Consider the following 22,760-nt stretch of genomic DNA (forward strand, 5'->3'; position numbering starts at 1 on the left):
CGTGGCAGTGCCAAGTGCTGACGATACCCAGGCCAAGGCTCAGGAGAAACTTGCGTTACTCAAAGCCCTTTCACATAAGACTGGGGACCATGTCCGAAGTGAAAACAGCTGTCTCTTGTTCCCATTTTTCATCAGCACTTCCGGACCCGCTCCACACGATATAATTTGATTCAACTGGTAACTCCCGTTGCCAGACGAAATGTCTCTGATGGACCCTTGCCACGCTTTGGTAATACAGGAGCTGTCGTGTTTGCGGAGTGTGCTTTGGGGGCATCACTCGATAAATTAAGCTTTTGAAGAGTTGAAGATATTTGTGCCGGAAACTGTGGAGAAGCAACAGCCTGACAGTGCATATTTCTCCTCAGCTGTTATTTCAAAATGCAAGACGTAAACCACATCCCAAGTTATTTTTTTAGTGCTTAGGTCCTCTGGGGGAGGGGAGAATGCCTCAGGCAGTTGATTTGAGACAATATATTGCACACATTTATAATTTTGAATTTGGTGAGAAGTGGACCATAAATTTGGAACTCAATCGTTTAGTTTCTGTTTATAATGTGCCAATATCATCTGAAGATATTTGTGTTGCCATTGCCTACCATAATGTACTGCTTAAAATCTCCTTTTACTCCTCAAGAACAAGACAATGTTTTGTGCACATTAATTTTTGCACAGACTACTTTAAAAGTTTGATGCATGCCATTCTATTTTGCATTATTTATTTACAAGGAGAAACCACATATATGTTAAAGTTTGGGAGTATATTTTAGGAAATTATTCCTTTTCTCATTTTTGGCTTTAGATATTCTTTTTTCTTTAAATAAGGGTGGAATACAATGCTAGCAACATCAGGCCCTTGTAATGCCTCCTCTATTCCTCTGCACAGACTGTGTCCCCACATTGGCTTCCTGCCTGCCAGCCTCTGTGCCTTTACTTGTGCTGTCCCCAGCCTGGGGGCTGGGAATGTCCTTATCCATCTCTTTTGTGCCTGTTGAAGGTCTGCTTGTCCCACCAGGCTCAGATCAGATACCTCGAAGGAGCCTTTTATAATTTTCTCTTCTTCCTCCTCCCCTCTCCTCCAGTTAGAATGGATTTCCCTTCCGCTTGTTTCCAAGGCACTTTACCCCTGGTGCTTGTATTTCATCCTCTTGTGTAGAGGTACTTGCTTGTGTGCCTCTCTGTCCTGGTTGCTGTCAACTCTGAAGGGCAGCGCTTAGGAATTCTCTCTGCCTTGCCTTGTCTAGTATGATGTTTTCTGTTACAGGTACCTGGAAAATGGGCATTGAATTAAATTATTTATTGAATTGCAATTATGACTGTAAAGTGTTTTATGTTGTATTTTTCTTGTATGGGAGTTCGCTGAAAATGTCTACTAATTGACTTGTGCTTGATAGTATGTGAGAATGGAGACAAAAGTTTCTATAGCGTACCATTTCTTAAAGGATTTTTGATTGGGAAGTATTATTACCCATAAACATTTACTATATTGCTAAAAAAATGTAAACTTTTTTAGGTCCGAGCTTGAAAAAACCTTCAATAATGAAAAATGCTGGAAGGTCAAATATTGGATGTCATTTTTTTTTCATTGCAATTGGAGAGAAAACAATCATGGACAATTTCTCCCTTTGTTCATGCCCATATGTTATTAATTCCTTGTTATGTACTGCATGTTTAAGGCACTTCTGTCAGCTATGAATATTTCTGGTATTATTGTGTTGATGTCAATATAATGATTTGCCTTTTAGCCGTATTTTTCTGCATGCGTGCTTTGGTTAGTTGTTTAAGAGTTATACAGTAAAGCTGGTTTCTAAAATTCAGACCTTAATCTGAAATTAGGAAGTAATACAATCACAGACAATTTGGAAAGTTTGCATTGTTTGCTTTGGTTACTTCTATTATCACTTTTACATAACACCCTTAACGACTTTAAGACCCATTGAGGTGTTTTTAAAAATTATTATTTAAAAAAAATTTTGAGGGATTCTTATTTTCTATGAAATGGTCTACAATTTATCTCTAAAGGTGTGCTAATATTTGTGTTAATTACTTTTAGGGTTGATATGTGGTCTATTTCTGTGTGTGTGTGTGTGCGCATGTGTGCATGAGGTTTCCACCTTATGTGAATTTTTATTCATAGAAACTAGAAAAAATACGTCATCCAGATCATCTGAAAGGTCACCTTAGAATAAGGGCATCAGCAGCTCTTGAATGTTTTCTGATGGGGATTTAGTGATTGAAATAATGAAAGTTTTATTGTAAATGGTTTCCAATTATTAGTCTGATGGATAGGATACAGAAGACTATATTATAGTAATGGGCTGATATTATCATTGTTTTCTAAAATCTATTAACAGTTTGTTGAATAAATATGTGAGTGTCTGAGGCAATGATAGGAAAACAGTCGAGCTGCATCACTGGAGATCAAATCCTGTCTCCCCTACTTCCTTGCTGTGTGATATTGGGCAATTTACTTAACTTCTCTCTGCCTCAGTTTCTTCTCCTTAAATTGGAGTTAATAGTAGTAGCTATCTTTTAGGATTGTTGTAAAAATGAGCTAATGCTCACAAAAGCACCTAGACTAGGACCTGCAAGATTATAATAAACTTTAAAAGCCAAGATCTAAATTTTGGAATGACTTCCTATTTTCAATAACATGAAATATATATGAATGTTTAGTAGAAGATAAAGGCACTCTAAGTTGACGTTTTGTATAAAATCTATTATGCATTGTGAACAGTGTTTTGTGGAAATGTAAATCAGGAAAATGAAATATAGGTGACTGAATACAGGACTAAGTGCCTTGAGAATAAGACATGGACATTTCTGGTATTTTAATCATTCCTAGACTCTAAGGCATGTGCTTTCAATGTACCAGTGTTCTCTGAAATTGTAACCTGGGGTCTAGAGACAGTTATATCTTCCCAAATGCCTAACCCAATAAGCTGGAAATGGCTCTTCATTCTTTTTCATTACTCAGTAGAATTCAGAATAAGGGGCATAGTCTTGAATACCATTCTGTGGGAATGAAGTGATTGAAATAACAAAAATTTTGTTGGAAGTTGACCCCAATTATTAGACAGACTGATGACCAGGATTCAAAGAATCATGCTATAGCAATGATCTGATGAATCATTAAATGAATACTAAGTATTTCTCTAATTTATATTAGCTAGCAAGGAATCCTTTCTTCATATCTCATAGCTATGTTGAAACATCATGTCAAATGCAAGAGAAAATGTGAAAAAATCCACTGAAAATGCTTTTTCCAAATACGATTATTTCACAAACCATAGTGTTGCAATTTCTTACTTTTAATTCAGGTGTATACATTTCTGTATGTACCTAATGTACACAGTCTCCTATGTCTCCCTCCTACTTGGATATGAGGTAAACAATTATAGATTAAGCATATTAGTGTATGGTTGCCAAGGAACCATTTTTTTTTTTTTTTGTCTCACAGCTGAAATCCACAGTAATTGCTAATATATGAGCTAACAGTATATTCTCTAATTTCTTTCTAAATTGTATTTATTTTTATGTACTCTATAATTTCTGACATAGAAAATCACTAAATTGCTAGAAGCATTTACTAACGAACACATTATTATTGAGTTCTCACAGCTTGCTTATAGCCTTTCTGAAAATGACTCCCAAACCTATTTGTCCACCAAGCTTATTTGTCCAAGCCTCAGTCTTTCACTCAGCCCTAACTCATGGACCTGATGACTCATGGCCCCCATGGCAGAGCTAGAACTTACTCTCTTCCCATCTGTCTTCTTTCTGAGTCTTATATTTTATGTGGCCGAATCCTCTGGCTACATCACTCACTTCTCACTTAGGCATGACCTTAGGCAATCTGCTTAACCTCAGACCTCAGTTTCCCTATCTGTGAAATGGGAGGCATTGAATCACGTCCTCTGCAAGGCCTCTGGCTTTGATTGCATCCTGAGCCCCATGAGCAGAGCCTTCTGCTGCTATGACTTGCTCATAGACTTCCCTAACTTCGGCCTCCTGCTTTCCCCTGCCTCCAGTACTTTATGTCATTCCTTGCTGCCTGGGCTACCAGCCAGTTTATTCCCACCCACCTCACCTCCTTCATTCACTCTCCTCTTACCCATCCCTTTGTAGGAGTCACGCCGTCTCCTGGCCCATTGTTCCCCAGTCCCACACCTCACCCAGGACTGCTTCCTTGCTATTCTTTAGGCCCAGAATAGCTGCCTACTCTGTGTCTGTCAAGCATCCCACTGCAGCAGTCACCAAAATAGACAGTGTGAGATCCAGGCGTGGAAACTTGGGTCTCTTGCCACCCTGTACACCTTTCAATCTCTGTTAAAAAGTAGATGCAATTTGCAACATTCATATGTTAATATGAACATTTTGTGACTCAATCATAGTTCTACCAACTTATGTATATATATTATTTATATGAAGAACTTTAGTGGTGTTTTTCTCCTTATTGAAATAATTTGTGCTCATTAAAAAAAATCAGGAAACTAGAAAAATGTATGAAGAGGAAAATAAGGTTGTCTAGAATCTCATCTCTTAGTGATGACTGCTGTTAATGTTCAAGGGTTGGATATGCACTTAATGATTCTTCTGAGGGTAATATGAGCCTGTGTAAGGCTGCATTTGGGGTAGGTGGTAGGTTAAATAAATGTAAGAAATATGATTATCTCAGGGCACTTCAGAAGTCAGAATCAAGAGGTTTGCAAGAATCTTTGTTAGTACTTTTTGGTTTGATATTTAACTTAGATTGGAATTTTGTTTCGGGGTATGGGGAGGTCGCTATGAGGGTGAAATCTAGAAGTAATCAAAGGCAATGTTGGTATTATAAAGTCTGTGTATAGCTTCTTACATTAAATGGAAGGTAGTTTTGCTCATAGTAGTATACTGGGTATAGATTTTATGTGGTTTATTTTCTGTTTAGATTCTACAAATAATTTTTATCACACATAATTTAAATGTAACTTGAAATAGGTGTCCTTTAAAAATAGTTCTTAGCTAAATTTCCCTGAATTATATAATTTATATATTTTTATAATATACATGTACATTCTATTTTTAAAATTCAAGGTAAACTATATTAATATGCTATTTATCTACCTTCTGTGCTTCAGGAAGAATGCATTGCACTTGCTTTTTGTTATGTTATTATATTACTCTATATAATTATGTAATATGTATGTTATTATTAAACACATAAATTGATTGGGTCAGATCACTAAGGACAGATAGCAGAAGTGCCTCATTCTTTGAATTCAATTTTGCCTTCTTTCAAACTTATTTTCCAGTTTATGGATGAAGAATCAAGTCTACAGTGTTTCACAAAAATATTAGGAACAGTTCAGCCCTTAAAATACAATGCATTGTTTCTTCTGCTCAGACTGGAAGAGAGTTACTTGTTCTGATGATGTGTCACATAAAATCAATCCCTGGTATTTTGGGAAACAGGTCTTAGTGTTTATTGCCATGGACATGGTCCTCACTTGACAGAATTTTAATTGCTGTGTATTCTTCATTTTTGTAATCACCAGGTTCTCTTATTCAAGTACCTTCCGTTGAGAGGGGGAAGCTTAGTAAAGTTCGCCTGGGTTCGTTGTCTTTGAAAAAGGAAGGAGAGAGACAATGCTTCTTATTTACAAAACACTTTTTAATATGCACAAGAAGTTCAGGAGGGAAGCTGCATCTGCTCAAGGTACTGATTTTCCATAACTGTTCCACTGATCTTCCAAGCACTTACAAGGTATTGAAGTTAACTCACTTGTGACTTTCCCGTGCTTGCTATTATCATAAAACAGATTGTCATGATTGCATAACGAGTGAGGTAATGTGCATTTACCAACTCTGCCATTTAATTCATTTTCATTTGAATTCAGAGTAATAGAAATGTATTTTAAGTATGCATCACCATGAAGAAATACAATTTAAATCATAACCTGGACAAAATGATATACTATACTGTATCTGTATAATCATATACAAAGTTGTATACTAGTTGACAACTACTGAGCTACAAAAATCTTGTCAAATCGCTACAATATACCAATGCAATATTTGCTAAATGCTATTTTATCTTGCTCTGTACTAGGAGTCAGCAAACTATGGCCCATGGCTTAGAGCCTGTTTTTGTTAATAAAATTTTTTGTTTTGTTTTGTTTTGTTGAGATAGGGTCTCACTCTGTTGCCCAGGCTGGAGTGCAGCGGCATGATCATAGCTCACTGCAGCCTCGAACTCCTAGGCTCAAGCAGTCCTCCTGCCTCAGCTTCCTAAGCTGCTGGGACCACAGACATGTACTGCCATGCCCATCTAATCTTTGAAAAAATTTTCATAGAGACAATGTCTTGCTATGTTGCTATGACTCCTGGCGTCAAGTGATCCTCCTGCCTTGGCCTCCCAAAGTGCTAGAATTCCAAGTGTGAGCCACTGTGCCTGGCCTGTTAATAAAGTTTTATTGGAACTCAGCCACGCTCATGTCTTTGTGTCTGTGACTGCTTTTATGCTAAAGTGGCAGATCTGAGTAGTTGTGACAGAGATCATATGACTTGCAGAGCCTAAAATATTTACTATCTGACCCGTTACGGAAAAAGTTTGCCTATCTATACCCTTTTTTATTATTGCTTACAAATATTATTCAACACCATGATGACAGCTTTCTACTGCTTCAGCCGCATCCTGGTTGGTGAGTTCAGCCCTTTGCTAAGCTGCATTACTCTCTAAAGCCACTGTGGTGCCATCTAAGTCCCCCATCAGCTGACTTGCTAAATTGTATAAACAACTGAGTGGGAGTGGGTTGAAAAGGAAGAATTTTACTGAAGTTAAATGAGTTCACTTCCTTTTGCACATCTAAGCTTAATTTTGGACTCTATGAAAAATTATTTATGATGCAGAATTGCTATGCTTTCTTCTATGGCAACTTGAATATAGTGTTTACAAATCAGAGCTTCCCAGTCTACACAAGACCTTCAGTGTCTTAATGAAAAATTGGTTTGTTTCCAGACAGGTGGGGTTCTGTCTCTAATAGACTGCACATTGATTGAGGAGCCAGATGCAAGCGATGATGACTGTAAGTCACGTTTGATCACTTAGGATTCTATTAGAATTAGAGGTGGGAGAGAGGCTGAGGACAAACTCCCTAAAGTCATTTATGTATGAACCATTTAGCCCATGGGCCTTGTTAAACCATCTTTGGGAATTCACATTTTACTGAATTTGTTTTGTGATAGTGACTATTAAGTGGCAGATAGAGAAGAAAGAAGAGTTGAATTAGAGTGTTGGAATTCTATAAATCATGGGAATTAAAAAAAAAAAAAAACAACTATGAAATCAGAAGGAAACCAGGATTGTAGTCTCAAGTAACCTACTGACCTCAGCTTCTTCATCTGCTTATGAGCTTAATAAAGCCCTCTTCATGCCTGAGAAGTACGATATTGCTGAAATGAGAGTCCCGATTTGAGTGCAAATGGATTGTATAAATAGAATGATGTGAAGGCAGTTATCACTTTTTTTTTTTTTTTTCTTGTATTCTCATCTAATTGTTTGACTTACATGTGTTCAAGCTAAAGGTTCTGGGCAAGTGTTTGGGCACCTGGATTTTAAAATAGTGGTGGAGCCTCCCGACGCTGCCGCCTTCACTGTTGTCTTGTTAGCGCCCTCACGCCAGGAGAAAGCTGCCTGGATGAGTGACATCAGTCAGGTAAGCAAGTGGCTTTTGCCAAATTTTTGTTTTTTAAATTTCACAACTTAAACTTTTGGGGATATTTTTTAGAGGTCTTTTATTTTTATTAAAAAATTACACTCATTGCTATGGTCACTGCCATAATCACTATGTATCTTGATAAGCTGTGATCATTATCGTTGTTGTTTGTTCTTCTTCTTAAGGTTAAAATTTGCCTGAAATGTGGTAATTGGATTTTAGTTCCTGGGCATTTTACACCAGTTGCAAATGTAATCAATTGTGTTGAACAGTATTGTTATAGTAATTTATAGTAATAAATTCTCTAATGGCTCCACTCGATATTTTGCTTATTTGTTTCTGAAGCAGAATAATGGTGAAAGATACCAAAACAGCCAACAAGGGCTATGGCAGGAAATCATGAATTAAAGAATCAAAAGAGACACCATCTCTAGTATGAAACCTGAAAATGAGCTCCTGTATTTCATATATTTAAAAATTAGGGAACAGAATTGTTTACCTTTCCTTGATCAGCAGCGCCCAGTTAGGGAATTGTTCCATTTATTTAGGAAATAATATGATTTAGAATATGCCAAAACTAGTCATGATTGAACTTGGGCATTCTTATTCAAGCTCCATATGAATTTTCGCTTTGTAGGGGAAAAGTGTTGCTATGTAAGAAAAATATTTTTTAAGGACTTGATAATTATTTTCAAAGTTGTTAACTCAGAGAAACCGGGGCACATGGAAAAGATATATATTGTAGTTTTCATACTTTTTTTGGGAAGAGCTCATAGTAATTTATATGTAAGACTTAAGTGGAAACATGAATTCTATCATAGTTCTTCGGACTTAGTTCTTTTTTTTTTTTTGAGTGACTGAAAATTGAGGTGAAATAGAAAATGAATGTCAATAGTAATCATTTTTATCTGTCAAAGTAGTTTTACAGACTTAATCTCATTTGACGCTTACAATAGTATTCTGAAGGTAAGCAGAGAGAAATTAGTCCCATTTCACAGGTGAGAAAACTGAGGTCTGCAAATTTACGCATGTGTCAAAAGCTGCTCAGCTGCATTGAGTCAGAATGTAAACCTAATCTGGGTCTTTTTTTTCTGTTTAGCACTCTAAACATCCTCTACAAGAGTGCCTTATGCTGGACTTTTACTTATATTCCCTCAGGATGGCTTCGATGGCAAATAAATAGCTAGAAGAGAAGCCATTTCTTTTCTAGGAAATGGAAATATGGGATCTTCCATTTTTGTGGAATTGCATCCTTGTGGTGATTTATTAGCTCTATGCTATATCAATTAATAGCATATTAAGTTTCTCCCTATTTGTACCACATCTCTTACTTTATGAAACTCTGGATCATTCACTGACTCTACGAACATTTATTGAGGAATCACCATGTGGTGTCAGGTATTGTGCAGGTACCAGGAATATGACTGTGGTTCTTGCTCTCAGGGAGAATAGGCAGGCTCATAGGGAGCAAAAGGAAGGAAACAGCTAAATGCAACAAAATTGTGTGCGTGTTATGAAGCCAAGATATGTAGGAAGAATGAGGAGAATAAGAGTAGGCAAAGGTGTTTTTCCACCTGCTTCTGCCTTCTACCTTATGATATAATTGGGGCCCCTAAGATATAGACTTGATGGAAGCTCAGGTGACCTTCCTTAGCATGACTGGGGAGGCATTGTTAAGAGAGAAAGATGCTTGGAGTGTGTGAATGATTCTGTGCCTGATCCTTTAAAGAAAGGCACCCAGTGCTTTGCCTGTCACTAGCAAAGGTCTAAGTGAGTCTTTCCCTCTGCTTAGACGTTAAGGTAGAAATATACAACTTCCTCCTTATTTCATCAAGATGCTATGGCTATTATGTTGCTTAGCAAAAAAATTGTATTAGATTATATCTTCAATGGAAGGAGGCTAACCAAAAGTTCTTTTTTTTTTTTTTTTTTTTTTGAGATCGAGTCTCGCTCTGTCGCCCAAGCTGAAGTGCAGTGGTGCCATCTTGGCTAACTGCAAACTCCACCTCTCCCAGGTTCAACTGATTCTCCTGCCTCAGCTTCCCGAGTAGCTGGGATTACAGGTGTGCACCACCACACCTAGCTAATTTTGTATTTTTAGTAGAGACGGGGGTTTCACCATGTTGGTCAGGGTGGTCTCAAACTTCTGATCTCAGGTGATCCGCCTGCCTTGGCCTCCCAAAGTGCTGGGATTACAGGCGTGAGCCACTGTGCCTGGCCAAGTTATATCTTTTTTAGTGATGGGGATACCATCACACGAGATGACTATGGCCGACAGAGTCTTGGCATTGTGTGGCTTTGACACTTGTGGTTTCATTCATTCAACAAATATATTTATGCAGTGCTATATGCCTGGCCTGGTACTGTTCTAGAGATTTTTGACATATCATGAAGAAAAGAGACAACCACAACAAAATTTTCTGTTCTTTTGTTTTTTTTTCTTTTTAGAGACAGGGTTTCACCATGTTGACCAAGCTGGCCTTGAACTCTTTTTTTTCTTTCTTTCTTTCTTTCTTTCTTTCTTTCTTTCTTTCTTTCTTTCTTTCTTTCTTTCTTTCTTTCTTTCTTTCTTTCTTTCTTTTTTTTAAATTATACTTTAAGTTCTAGAGTACATGTGCACAACGTGCAGGTTTGTTACGTATGTATACATGTGCCATCACAACAAAATTTTCTTAACCTTTTGTAACTTCCATTCTAACATGGGGAAGACCAAAAATAAATGATAAGGGTAATAACTAAGTATATACTATTTCATATTAGAAGGTAACAGGGCAAGGTAAGAAGGATTGGGCTGCTGAAGGTGGGTGGGTTGGTAGAGTTTCTAAATGGTGGTCACCTCATTCTGAAGGAGACTTTTAAACAAAGGCTGTAGGAGGTGATGGAGATACCATGTGAATATGTGATGCCATGTGAGAGGAAACAGCAATTGCAAAGACTGTAAAGTAGGAGGAGGCTCATGTTTCAAGGAATACCATGAAAGGCAGTGTGGCTGGAGTAGGGTATGTGAGAGGGAGAATAGAAAAGAAAAAGAAAGTCACCGAGGTAACGGGCCAGATCAAGAATGCCTTTCTACACCAATGAAAGGGGCTTTGGCTTATACTCAGTCAGATGAAAGCTATTAAAGGATTTCAGCAAAGGAATGCCATGAACTGTCTTCGGTTTGGAAAGGATTGCTGTGGCTGCTGTGGTGAGGATGGGCTGAGGGCAGAGGGCAGGAGTGGAAGCAGGGAGGTGAGTGAGCAGGCTGCTGCAATAGTCCAGGCAAGAGATGTTGAGAGCTCAGGCCAGCATGGCAGGAATGGAGATGGAGATTAGGGTTCTGAGTCTGGATTCATTTTGAAGGTAGAACCAGCAGAGTTTTATTGTGGATTAGAGTTGGGATGTGAGAGAAAAAGGGTGAAGGATGACTTCAGAGGTTTTGGCCTGAGCAACTGGAAGGATGGAGTTGTCATTACCTGAGATGGAGAAATCTGCTGGGAAAAGAGATTTGGAGGTGAAAAGCAGAAATTTACTTTTGAATGTACTGAGTCTCAGAAGTCTGCTAGACATTTGAGTGGAGTTCATAAATAAGCAGTGGGATATAGAAGTCCAGCATTTAGAGGGAGGTCTGGGTGGAAGATACCACATCATTTGGGTGGTATTTAAGGCTGTGAGACTGTTGAGATCACCAAGGGAATATGCGTAGGTAGAAGTAAGAGGGCTGCAGACTGAGAAAGGGGTCAGGTCAGGGAGAATAGTGAAGAGCACCAAGAAGGAACCACCAGTGCAGCTGGAGGACAGCCAAGAGGATATGGTGTCTTAGCAGCTGAGTGAAGAAAACGTGTCAAGGAGAAGGGAGTGGTCACATGTCAACTGCTGCCAAAGGCTGAGTGAAGTAGTGATTGTTCTAGTATACTTAGTGATTTTGCTGGTGTGGGGTTTGAATGGTAGGTGGGTAGGTGGTAGAGACAGAGTGCTGTGCTCTTGACTGAGCCTAGTCTGCTGCCCAGAAGCCTATATCTCAGCTGGCTTCATTCCCTGCTTCAAGCATCTTCCTTTTATAGGAGAAGTTACATATCCATTCATAGAATTAGTCTCTCAAGTATATTTCTGGACATAGTCATTATTAATAAGATAAGCTTACTGAATGCTTGAAATGTCCTATTTAATATTTTATTGTGTATATGTGAAAATATGGACACAAAAATGAACTAGAAATATTCCCAACACCCAACACACTAAAATGTTTATCAAAATAGCTTCCACAGATAACCTATATTAGAATTATGTGAGGACTGTTTTAAATGCAGATTCCTTAACCCACATTCCAGATGCCATTCTAAACTCCATAAGCGCCATAGATCACTTGTGCACAATTAAAGAACCTCTGTCCTGAAGAATGAACTGTTTCCATCTCTAAAGTCTCCACAGTCTTGCTGTATAGAAATAATTGTACAGTTTGCGTCTCAGTGTATACGTACATCATGTTTGCTTTTTACCTCATTTACTTCTTTCTATATTCCTGTAAACTCTTCATATTCATATTGGCTATCTATTATTCATCTGCATTATATTAAATATATTCAACTGCATCAATTTACTGCTTTTATAGCTTCTTCTGAACAATTGAGCATTGAGTATATGAGCTGTTTCCAAGTTTGAGGATTAATATATAATGAGGTGCTAAACATCTTGGTGTGGGAGTTTTTCCTTTCTTTTAAAGTCCCTTGTTGGTGTGTAGTTAGAGTATAAGGCTGGTGTAAAAAGCCTGATCACTCTCCTTATTTCATGATTCCTGGTGTGACAGACTGCCACAATTTCTTCAAGAAATACGTAAGTTATAATTTTACTACATCATCAACAAGGTACCTATGTAATTGTCTTCTAAGTCTTGCCAACGTTGAATTTGTCACATTTATCACATTTTTCTATTTAATGGAAACGTGTTTTTGCTTTCTAGTGGTTTTAATTTACATTTCTGTAATTATCAATGAGATTCACATTTTCTACTATTTCTGTCTTTTTATACTAGATAGTAATTCACTGGCACTACCCTTATAGACTAGGGAAGTGAACATTTTCTTTCTATTTAGATTATGAATATATATGTTCTCCATTATTTTGTCTTTTTAATTGTTGTCACTATTTTTCTTCTTTTCTTTTCCTTTTTTTTTTTTTTTTTTTTTTTTGAGACAGAGTCTCTCCCCGTCACCCAGGCTGGAGTGCAGTGGCATGATCTCAGCTCACTACAAGCTCTGCCTCCCAGGTTCACACCATTCTCCTGCCTCAGCCTCCCTAGTAGCTGGGACTGCAGGCACCCGCCACCATGCCCGGCTAATTTTTTGTATTTTTAGTAGAGACAGGGTTTCACCATGTTAGCCAGGATGATCTCGATCTCCTGACATCGTGATCCACCCGCTTCAGCCTTCCAAAGTGCTGGGATTACAGGCATGAGGCACTGTGCCTGGCCACTATTTTTCTAAATCTTACTTTTTCTGGCTTGATTTGAAGCCACCTTGCTAAGCTATTCTGTTGTATTATACTAATCATAGGTAGCTCTTTTTTTAAGAAGAGAAAGTGGTTCCTGAGTATTGCTACAATCCCAGTTTCCCATAAGAAACTCTATAAAACTTAAGACTTTTAGCTTTGCCAAGTCTCTCTCTCTCTGAAGCTGTAATTTTTAGAAGGAACGATTGCTTGAATGATTAATCACACTCTTAGTTACACCAGTAAGGCCATAATTAACTGTTGGCGCCTCCAGCAAAAAGTACAAGTGGCTAATGGTCTCAACCAATAATTCTTCCCCTTTTTCATCTATTTATAGGGAATGATCGGAGGCTGAAGATTTTACTATTTATTTCAATAAAGCACATTCATTTGTGCTTGTCTCACTGTCATACATAATGGTTTATTAAACAGATCCACTGTAATTATGGCTATTAACTAAAATGCAGAATTAAAATTTACCTCTGAGCTTCTTGGTGTGGATAGATGTCCCAAAATATAGACCTGTGTAGACAGATTTGTAGCACACTGGACATGCTTTCTCCCTAAAAATAGCTTCTCAGAAATCAAAAGGGAATTTTCTACTTTAACATAAAAAGGTGAATTAAAAAAATTGACTCTAACCTTTCTTGCCAGTACTTAGAAGTATCAGGAAGGTAGAAAATATGGTAACACAGTAGACCACTGGTCTTTAAATAGGTACTGCCTTAAGTAAGACCCTGAAAAACTCTTGGTGGAGAAGTCACTCTCAATACTTGTCCAAAGACCAGCTGCTTCAAAATCACTTGGGGCTTTTGTGAACATACGTATTCCCAGATCCCATTCCACCCATTACAAACTGAACTAGACTATCTATGATCTAGGAATCTAATTTTGTTCTCCTGTTAACTTCAAGGTTTATTGTAATTCACACAAATTCAAGATGACATTAAAGATATCTGAAACCCTGCTTATTTGAATATATTTCTTAACTAAACGAACTGTATATAGGCATCACTTCTTCCCAACAACCAGGGTACATGCTTATATAACCATAAATGTATGCCACACCTTCCTCTGTAAGTCTGTTCGTATACACACTCACATATACCAATTCTATTATAGTTAAACTTTTTTTCTAGAGCAGAACTCTTTCTTCATTGCAGCATTACTCCAAGTCCCAAATGGAAGTAAGATAAAAGCAGAATGTTCTGGTTGAAATAAAGTTGGTAGACCTAGAGACTCCAGGAGCCATTCTTTTTTTCACATTCCTGTTTGTGCAGCCTGGGGATGTCCCTGAAGTCTGGGGATGAGGAACTCATTTTGAAAACCATTCCCCTATTATAAATATATCATAATATCTATCTATCTATCCAGCCTCTCTCTCTCTATCTCTCCATCCATACATCTATCTATCCAATCATCCATCTCATGGATAGATTAAAGGTTGTGTGCTAATTATCAAAGACCTTTTTATATAACTTAAAATATGACTATTCATTACATAGTCTTTTGAGGTATGGTTTGGATTGAATATATATTTTGTTCTCCTGAAACTTGAGTGAAAGTAAAAATTTCCTTTTATTCCTAAAATATTTTTAAGGCTTGACAATGACTCAGAAAGATTTATGAATGAGACTTGACACTGGATAATGAGATGTGCAGAAATGGTCACATAAATCTCCTCTTTTGAGTTTAAAACATTTATTTCAAGTTCCAATTCTGGTAGTATGAAGGACTAAGCTGATTTAGTCCCCTCTTGCTATAAAAACAGAAACGTTTAACATATAAAATCAGTAAAATTAAAAAATTTTAATGTGTAGGTATATTTACGGATAGGAAGGGAAATCTCTTGTTGCCAGAAACAAGGGAATTTAAAGCCATAGACAAAAGCTTGTAAGCCAAAGACTTACAGACTTGGGAATGGTTTTAGACTAGATATTAGTTCCATGTCCTAGTAGTATTAACATATAAAGAGGGCAAAAGTTGGCCTAAGGCCCATTAATCAAGTTCTCTATTTAAAGCCTGGGCGTTGAAAGGGTATTCCCTTTGTGAAACAAGAACCTAAAAAACTGTACCCTTTGACCCAAGGAAAGAAAGAAGTTTGTCTTTGTCTTGGGTTCTGAATTTTTAAAAATCTTCTTTTTAAAAATGAATGTGGCCAGACGCGGTGGCTCACACTTATAATCCCAGCACTTTGGAAGGCTGAGGCGGGTGGATCACTTGAGGTCAGGAGTTTGACACCAGCCTGGCCAACATGATGAAACCCCATCTCTACTAAAAATACAAAAATTAGCCAGGCGTGGTGGCACATGCCTGTAGTCCCAGCTACTCAGGAGGCTGAGGCAGGAGAATCACTTGAACCCAGGAGGTGGAGGTTGCAGTGAGTCAAGATCATCCTACCGCATTCCAGCCCGGGTGACAGAGTGAGACTCTGTCTCACAAAAAGAAAAAAAAAGAATGTGTCTCTGGCCTACAGATTTGAAATCAGACTTATTCACATGGTGTAAATGCCCAACTGAGAAATTGTTTTAAAAATAACCTTTGAATGTTGAAATCCCAAGCATGCTTGCAGCCCGAAACACAAAGCCACTCCATCAGCAACACTTCTACAATCTGGGGCTCATGACATGTGCTCGAATTAAAAATTACAAATCTTGTGAGTAAATTATTTATCAGGAGTGAGACTTAGCAAGCATGGATAGCAGTAGAATTAGCACTACAAGAACCTCAAGTAATAGGGTGACAACTTGGAAAAGACCATAAAATAACAAGGCTTAAAGTATAATAAAACTATAAAAGAAAGAAAGAAACCATAAGGAAAGAAGAGATCACTATGCAAAAAAAAACCAGGCTGACCTGTCAAAGAACCACGTAGAAAAATCTAAAACTAGAAACTGTAGGACCACAACATTACATATTCATGAGAAATTCATTGAAAATTTATTAAAGACAGTGGATCAACCATAGCTAGTGAGATGATTAAGAACCAGATAATATATATAGGTATGTGGTTCTATACCTATATATAGGTATAGAATATAGGTATAGCTATATTCTATATAACTATAGCTAGAATGCAGCTATATTCTATATAGCTATAGATAGAATATAACTATATAGAGATAGCTATAGAATATCTATATTCTATATAGCTGTAGAGAATATAGATCCTATATTCTAGGAAATTACCTCAAATACAGCAAAGAGAGATAAAGAGATGGCAAATATGAGAAAATCAGATGGAGGATAGAGTTGGAAGGCCCAATATACATTTCTGGAATGAGAATTGCAGGGAATAGAAAAGATGCAGTCTTCAAAGAGAAAATGAGTAGAAATTTTAAAAGTGGATGAAAGATACGAATCCTCATACTGAAGAAACATACCAAATTCCAAGCTGCATAAACTCAAATAAAAACCTCATCTAGACATGTTGAGGTAAGACTATAGCAGACAAAACACAGAAAGAAAAATCTCAAAAAGTAAAAAGACAGATTGCCTTTGAAAAATTAAAAGATAGGAAAAAACTTTTTCACAAGGCGAAATTTGTAATAGTCACTGTATCTTTGTTATAGCAGAAAATGTAAACATTTTAAATGTATACATATATGAGATCGACTAAACTGTAATTTATGTTTATATAGTGGGATATATAGCAGTTAATATGAATGAACGAACTATGCATATCAATATGAACAAATCTTAAAAGCAATATTGTGTGAGAAAAATACAAGCATCTATATAAAAAATTTAAATGCAAATAATATTGTACTTTATGATGGTCAGATACACAAATATATAGTAAAATAAGAAATCAGGAATGAAAGAAGGACAAGTAGATATCCATCAGCTTCAAGATAGTGATTGCTTCCAGGGTAGAAAGAGCCTATTGGAATGGAAAAAAAGAGGAGGATTTAACTATGTTTATAGTGTTTTATATCCTTTACAGAAAAACGATGATCTATAGAAAACATGGGAAAGTGTTAATATTAGTTAAGTCTAGTGGCTGGTATGTGGATGGCTCATTCTTTTACGTATATTTGAATTATTTCATAATAAAAAATAAAAACATTAAGATGAAAAATAAAAGTCTATATTCATTTTTGCCTATATCTCTTAAATTTCAAACTATAAATTCCTATATTTGTGAAGAGAGAGAGATGAGAAAAAAATGAAGACCTCTTCTTTCCTATTTCGTAGATGAATAATTTATTTTAAAAATAAATAATAGTAATAAAATTCTTCACCCTTCATTTTTCATCTTTTTTGTGATAATTTTTAATGTATTATTTCCCCTTTCCAATTCTCTTTTGTATAATTACATGGTTTTTCAAGTTAAATATTACTCCAGCCAAAGTAGTACTCTATGTGTATTCATATTAGGTATGAAAAGCTAGATTTATTTTATTTTTTCTCTCTCAAATTTTATGCAGTATTCGGACTAAGCTGTTTATATGTAACACTGTAGCTGATCAAAAAATGTCTCAGTGTGTCTCTTCTGTTTTTCTCCACAAAACCTTTCCAGATCCTGGAAAACAGAAGAGACACACAGCTAAACTCTGGATTGGCACCACAGATGAAGGATGAAAAAGGGGAAAGCACTTGCTTCTTATGTTGGGAACAGGGGAGAAAGTTCTATTTCAGCTCCCTGGAGTGGGCTCATCTCTCACTCCTTGGCCTTGGGTCACACATCATGGCTTCTGTTGTGGACTATGGAAGCTGACTGTCTTCCCTACTCCTACTTTCCACCCTGCAGAGTTTCCTGGGCAAGTGCACTGGGCAGATTGGTCTTGAGACCCCCTTCCTCTTGGTTCCCTCTTTCAAAAAGCAAAAGCTGCTTCCCTTCTGGTCTCCAAGAGGAGGGAAGTAGACAAAGTCAGCCCCCAGGAAACTGCATCTTAAGATACTGTGATTGGGGGTATCCTATAGCTTTGATGGGCTGCCAGGTAGCTCTGCCCTTCCATTCTCTGACTGTTGGTGCAGGTAGGATGACAAGCCCTTTGAACTCATCTCCAGTGGTACATTTCCTGGATTTCCAGACCCAATTCCTGTATTCCCCAGGGGTTTGGACTATGAATCCCTAAGAAACGAGTTAAATCTCTGCCTTCTGACCCCCCGTCCAGGACGAGACAGAGATGCCTCTTTATGACCCAGGTCTGTGACTCTGGCCACCTCCAGTGCCTGTCCCCACCTTGTCTGGGCTCCACTTAAATAGTGTGGTTGTCTCTGAAGCTGTGTGGGAGCTCTGGGCTGAGTTTAAGCGGTCTCCCCATTACCTCACCTCTGTTCTTGATAGTGTAGTCATTCTAAGGCTGTCATCTCAGTAACTATGCCATTTGCTTAGAATATTGAAGGAAATTGAAGGAACATTGTTCATTTCCCACAGGTCTCGCAAAACACCATGTCTACTTTCCCACTTTCTGTGTTGGTTCCCCAAGGGGCTTCCTCGTTGTGATTCAGAAACACTGAGAGTGAAAAGAAGTCTAAGGAATAGCTAGAAAGGTCGCTGGTTGAAGGAGCACTTACCCTTGTCAGTGTGCAACCCCTCTCCCCATCCAATCGTTTTCCTCATTACCCCACCCCCCGACCCCGCCACATAGCTTGGGAAGAACAGGGATGATGTTAATCCATTTTGTCCCCATCGGGATTAGGAAAGTGAGTTTGAAGTGGCTTGCCTTATTCATCTTCAAAGCTCTTTCATATATTACTTTTCTTCTCTTTATCCTCATTTCCCAGTACTTAGCCCAGTGTCTTCACATAGTAAGTACTTGATAAATGCAGTTGTAAGACAGACATTTAGTAAAATCCCAATGCCATGTAATCAATGCGTCTTCTTGGTGCTCTTGAGAATTCAAAACATTGACTGTTTAACTTTGTTTAAACTCTGGGTGATTGGAAAGACATTTGGCTATGTTTTATTACTTTTAAATATATTTGCATCAGAAAGTTTAAAATTGCCTTATAACCATGGCCATCTTTGATTTTACCTTGTTTTTTTCTCTTGGTTTTATTCAGTAATTCATCCATTTTTATTATTCCTTTCTTCAAAATATTTATGTCCACCCTTTTCTCTTCATTCCCACAGTCTGCCTCAGGGGAGGGATGAATCATTTCATTTACTGACTCAATATTCCAATCATCCCTTGGGTCTCCATTCATTCTCGCCTCTTTTTCATTGAATGAATACCACCATGAAGTCAGTTTAGATCTTTCAGCATAAGGGAGCTGCTTAGAAACCCTCAGTAGCTTCCCATCTGCCTATAGGATAAAATTAAAATTCAAGACTCCCTTCTCCATAGCCTGTCTCCAACTGATTTCTCTGTCCTCTCTCTTACTTTCTTCATTATGAATGCATGCACCAGCCATCCCCATCTCTTCATTCTTCCATGTATGTCCCCACTTTGAAACAGGGCCCTTGATGTGTATTTTCATCAGGCCTTGACTGAGAGCTTTCCCATAGAGAGGCAGTGTGGCCTTTCTCCGGGCACAAGAAGATAATCTCACTTACTGGCAGCTTGGCTTGCTGGTTGAAACACTGACTCTACATAACTGGACACACAGGATGCAGCAGTTTCAGGATTTGTGGGAAAATACTGTTTCCAACTTCCTGATACTCAAGATTTACACAAACTAGGATAAGAGAAGCAGCATCTCTTCAGTGTGAAGAAGAGCAGCCCGTGCTCTTTTCTAGAGAGTGTGAAACCTGTGCTTGAACCAGACCAGCAGAGGAAGGATGGGCCTCTGGGTCACATTCTTTGGGGTCTACCACAGGGTTGTATGTTTGGAATTGTACTTTTCAACTGTTTATACAAAACAGTTTGCCAAAACTTGTAGTTATTTAAAGATATTTTTGGCCAGGTGCAGTGGCTTACACCTGTAATCCCAGCATTTGGGGAGGCGAAGATGGGAGGATTGCTTGAGCCCAGGAGTTCAAGGCCAGCCTGGGTAACATAGCATGAACCTGTCCCTACATTTAAAAACAAAACAAAACAAAAGAAATCTCAGTGTGGTAGCAGCACACACCTGTAGTCCCAACTACTCAGGAGGCTGAGGCAGGAGGATCACTCGATCCTAGAAATTTGAGGTTACAGTGAACTATGATTGTGTCACTGCATTCGAGCCTAGGCAACAGAATGAGAGTGTCTCTAAAAAATAATAATAATAAGATATTGTTGAGGACATTGTTCACTACATTATTCAATATTTCTCTTGATGAGAACCCATGAGATAATTGTCCTGTCTGGTCCTAGACTAGGATTAACTGACCTTCTACTGAAGTATGAATTTCGTAGCTAACACTGAGTCCCTCTTTGAGTTGACTGCTCCATAGCCCTGCTAATTTTGAGGCCCACTTCTGGCAAGTGCTCTCAACATAAAGTTTGTGTGGTGGCTTCATTTCAGGCTTCATCTTATTGTTTGCCATCCTTTATCTAAATCACCTCTGATTTTCTCACTTATCTTGACTTTGTCTTATTATATATGTTTTTGTAATCCACTTGTGGGATAAGGTAGAGCGTAAATTCACATATAAGCAAAAATGGCCAAATTCATGGGTCGATGATCATAATTATTTATATGAAAATATAACTCCAAATTACTTCCAGATGCTGTAGCTTAAGGAAACATATTGAAGGGGAACTTAAAAATATTCTACTTTCTTCCTTTATGCTTTGTAGTTGAAGTAATGGCATAAGATGTGAGGAAAACAAAGTTTTAAGGAAAAACAAGTATGAACATGGCTGAAATACTAAGTAGATTGAATAGTCAGAATTCCAGTGATCTAAAGTTTCTTACTTGCATATTCACTCTTTTATTAGAACATTGGTGTTTAGGGTAGACTCTGAGTTCAGGACCTATGTGAGGTCACATTGCAATCAGCTTCACTGCACTATTTAATTATAGCCACAAAGCACTGTATAGTATCATAGGGACTAGAAGCAATTTTTTATTTTAAAAATTGATTATTTTTTTTTCATTTTCCTGTTTTGTTCAAAGGGAATATGTATAATTCAAAATAAATTCTTCTCTAACCCAAAATAATTGCAGAGAGAAAATTTAAATTGATAAGGCATAGATTAAATAACGAAGGCAGAGAAAATTAGCACAGCTTCCTGAACGCTCCCTTGGAAAAGAGAAAAAGATGATACGAGGCTTTAAGCATGCCAGAGACAGGAGAAATTACACATGATCCCTTCACCAAACAGCATTAGTATCAACAGGGGCTGCCAGAGGTACTAGTAAAATGTGGGAATTTATTGGCAAAGAATACCTGAGAAGCAGAGGCAGAGCTTACTAGTGACACAGAAGATGAATTCCATCCTAGGAAGCCACTATTTTTAATCTGACTACTCCATACCACCCCCTGGTTGCAGAAAATGAATATAGCAAGAGCAATGATGGTCAGGTCCCAATCACCTCTCAAGTAGTGTTGGAGCTGCCAAAGAATTGTGACAAAGTGACGCTGTGGTCAGAATTCTTGGGAAATACATTCAGGGAAAATACAGCTGTTGTATCTGTCCTCAGGTATTTATCAGGCATTTAGTTGGTACAGTTTTAGTATCTGAATACTGAAGCTATTCATCAGTGTGTAATATTTACCTGCTCCGTGTGTGTGTGTGTGTGTGTGTGTGTGTGTGAGAGAGAGAGAGAGAGGGAGAGAGAGAGAGAGAGAGAGAGAGAGAGAGAGAGAGAGAGAAATTGAATTGATTCTTTTGGCTATAAACGATTGTGGGAATATATGATCTGCCTAGGCTTTCTTGAAGGTTGTAATTGTCAACTTTTTATTTCACAGTGTGTGGACAATATACGATGTAATGGTTTAATGACTGTAGTGTTTGAAGAGAATTCCAAAGTCACTGTGCCACATATGATTAAGTAAGTGTGAGAATCTTTTCCTTTACATTTTAATCAAGATTAAATTGGCAGAGCATGTAAAACCTTGAATAAAATACTGCATCCATAGAATTCTGCTTCTTATTGAGAATATGTTTCTTGACAGGAACACAGTGATTCATATGATTCCATTATAAATAAGACTATCAAAATGGTTTTTCACATTCACAGTTTACTAACTCATAGCATAGAAAAATTGTTTTTTATACTGTTACATATATCTTCACTGAGGACAAAATCCTAAGATGTTCAAGTTGAATATAAAATTTAAAATAGTAGGCCAGGTGCAGTGGCTCACGCCTGTAATCCTAGCACTTCGGAGGCCGAGGCGGGTGGATCACCTGAGTTCAGGAGTTCGAGAACAGCCTGGCCAGCCTAGCCAACATGGTGAAACCCAATCTCTACTAAAAATACAAAAAATTAGCCTGGCGTGGTGGCAGGTGCCTATAATCCCAGCTACTTGGGAAACTGAGGCAGGACAATCACTTGAACCCAGGAGGCAGAGGTTGCAGTGAGCCAAGATCGCACCACTGCACTCCAGCCTGGGCAACAAGAGCAAAACTTCGTCTCAAATAATAATAATAATAATAACACCCAGATGTGCCAAGTTCAGAGGGTGGACCAAGGTGTGGCTGCCCCATTGGGTATGAATCCTCCCATTGGGTATGAATCATATTACCCAGATTTGGCCATTCAGATATGTTTACATTTAGA

General features: G+C 37.8%; 1 protein-coding gene across 10 annotated transcripts in view; it reads left to right on the forward strand.

Moving 5' to 3' along the window:
- The window catches only part of RASGRF2 (Ras protein specific guanine nucleotide releasing factor 2), a 265,274-nt gene that overhangs the window by 120,856 nt on the left and 121,658 nt on the right, over positions 1-22,760 (forward strand). For all 10 annotated transcript variants that reach the window (XM_005557287.4, XM_005557290.5, XM_065546425.2 and 7 more), the window contains 4 exons: positions 5,532-5,692; positions 6,995-7,061; positions 7,555-7,691; positions 21,946-22,028. In XM_005557287.4, the coding sequence (XP_005557344.2) occupies positions 5,532-5,692; positions 6,995-7,061; positions 7,555-7,691; positions 21,946-22,028 (448 nt within the window). The remainder of the gene's footprint in view (positions 1-5,531; positions 5,693-6,994; positions 7,062-7,554; positions 7,692-21,945; positions 22,029-22,760) is intronic.

This window comes from Macaca fascicularis, chromosome 6 (assembly GCF_037993035.2).
Source record: "Macaca fascicularis isolate 582-1 chromosome 6, T2T-MFA8v1.1".
In the NCBI taxonomy this organism is placed as follows: Eukaryota; Metazoa; Chordata; class Mammalia; order Primates; family Cercopithecidae; genus Macaca; species Macaca fascicularis.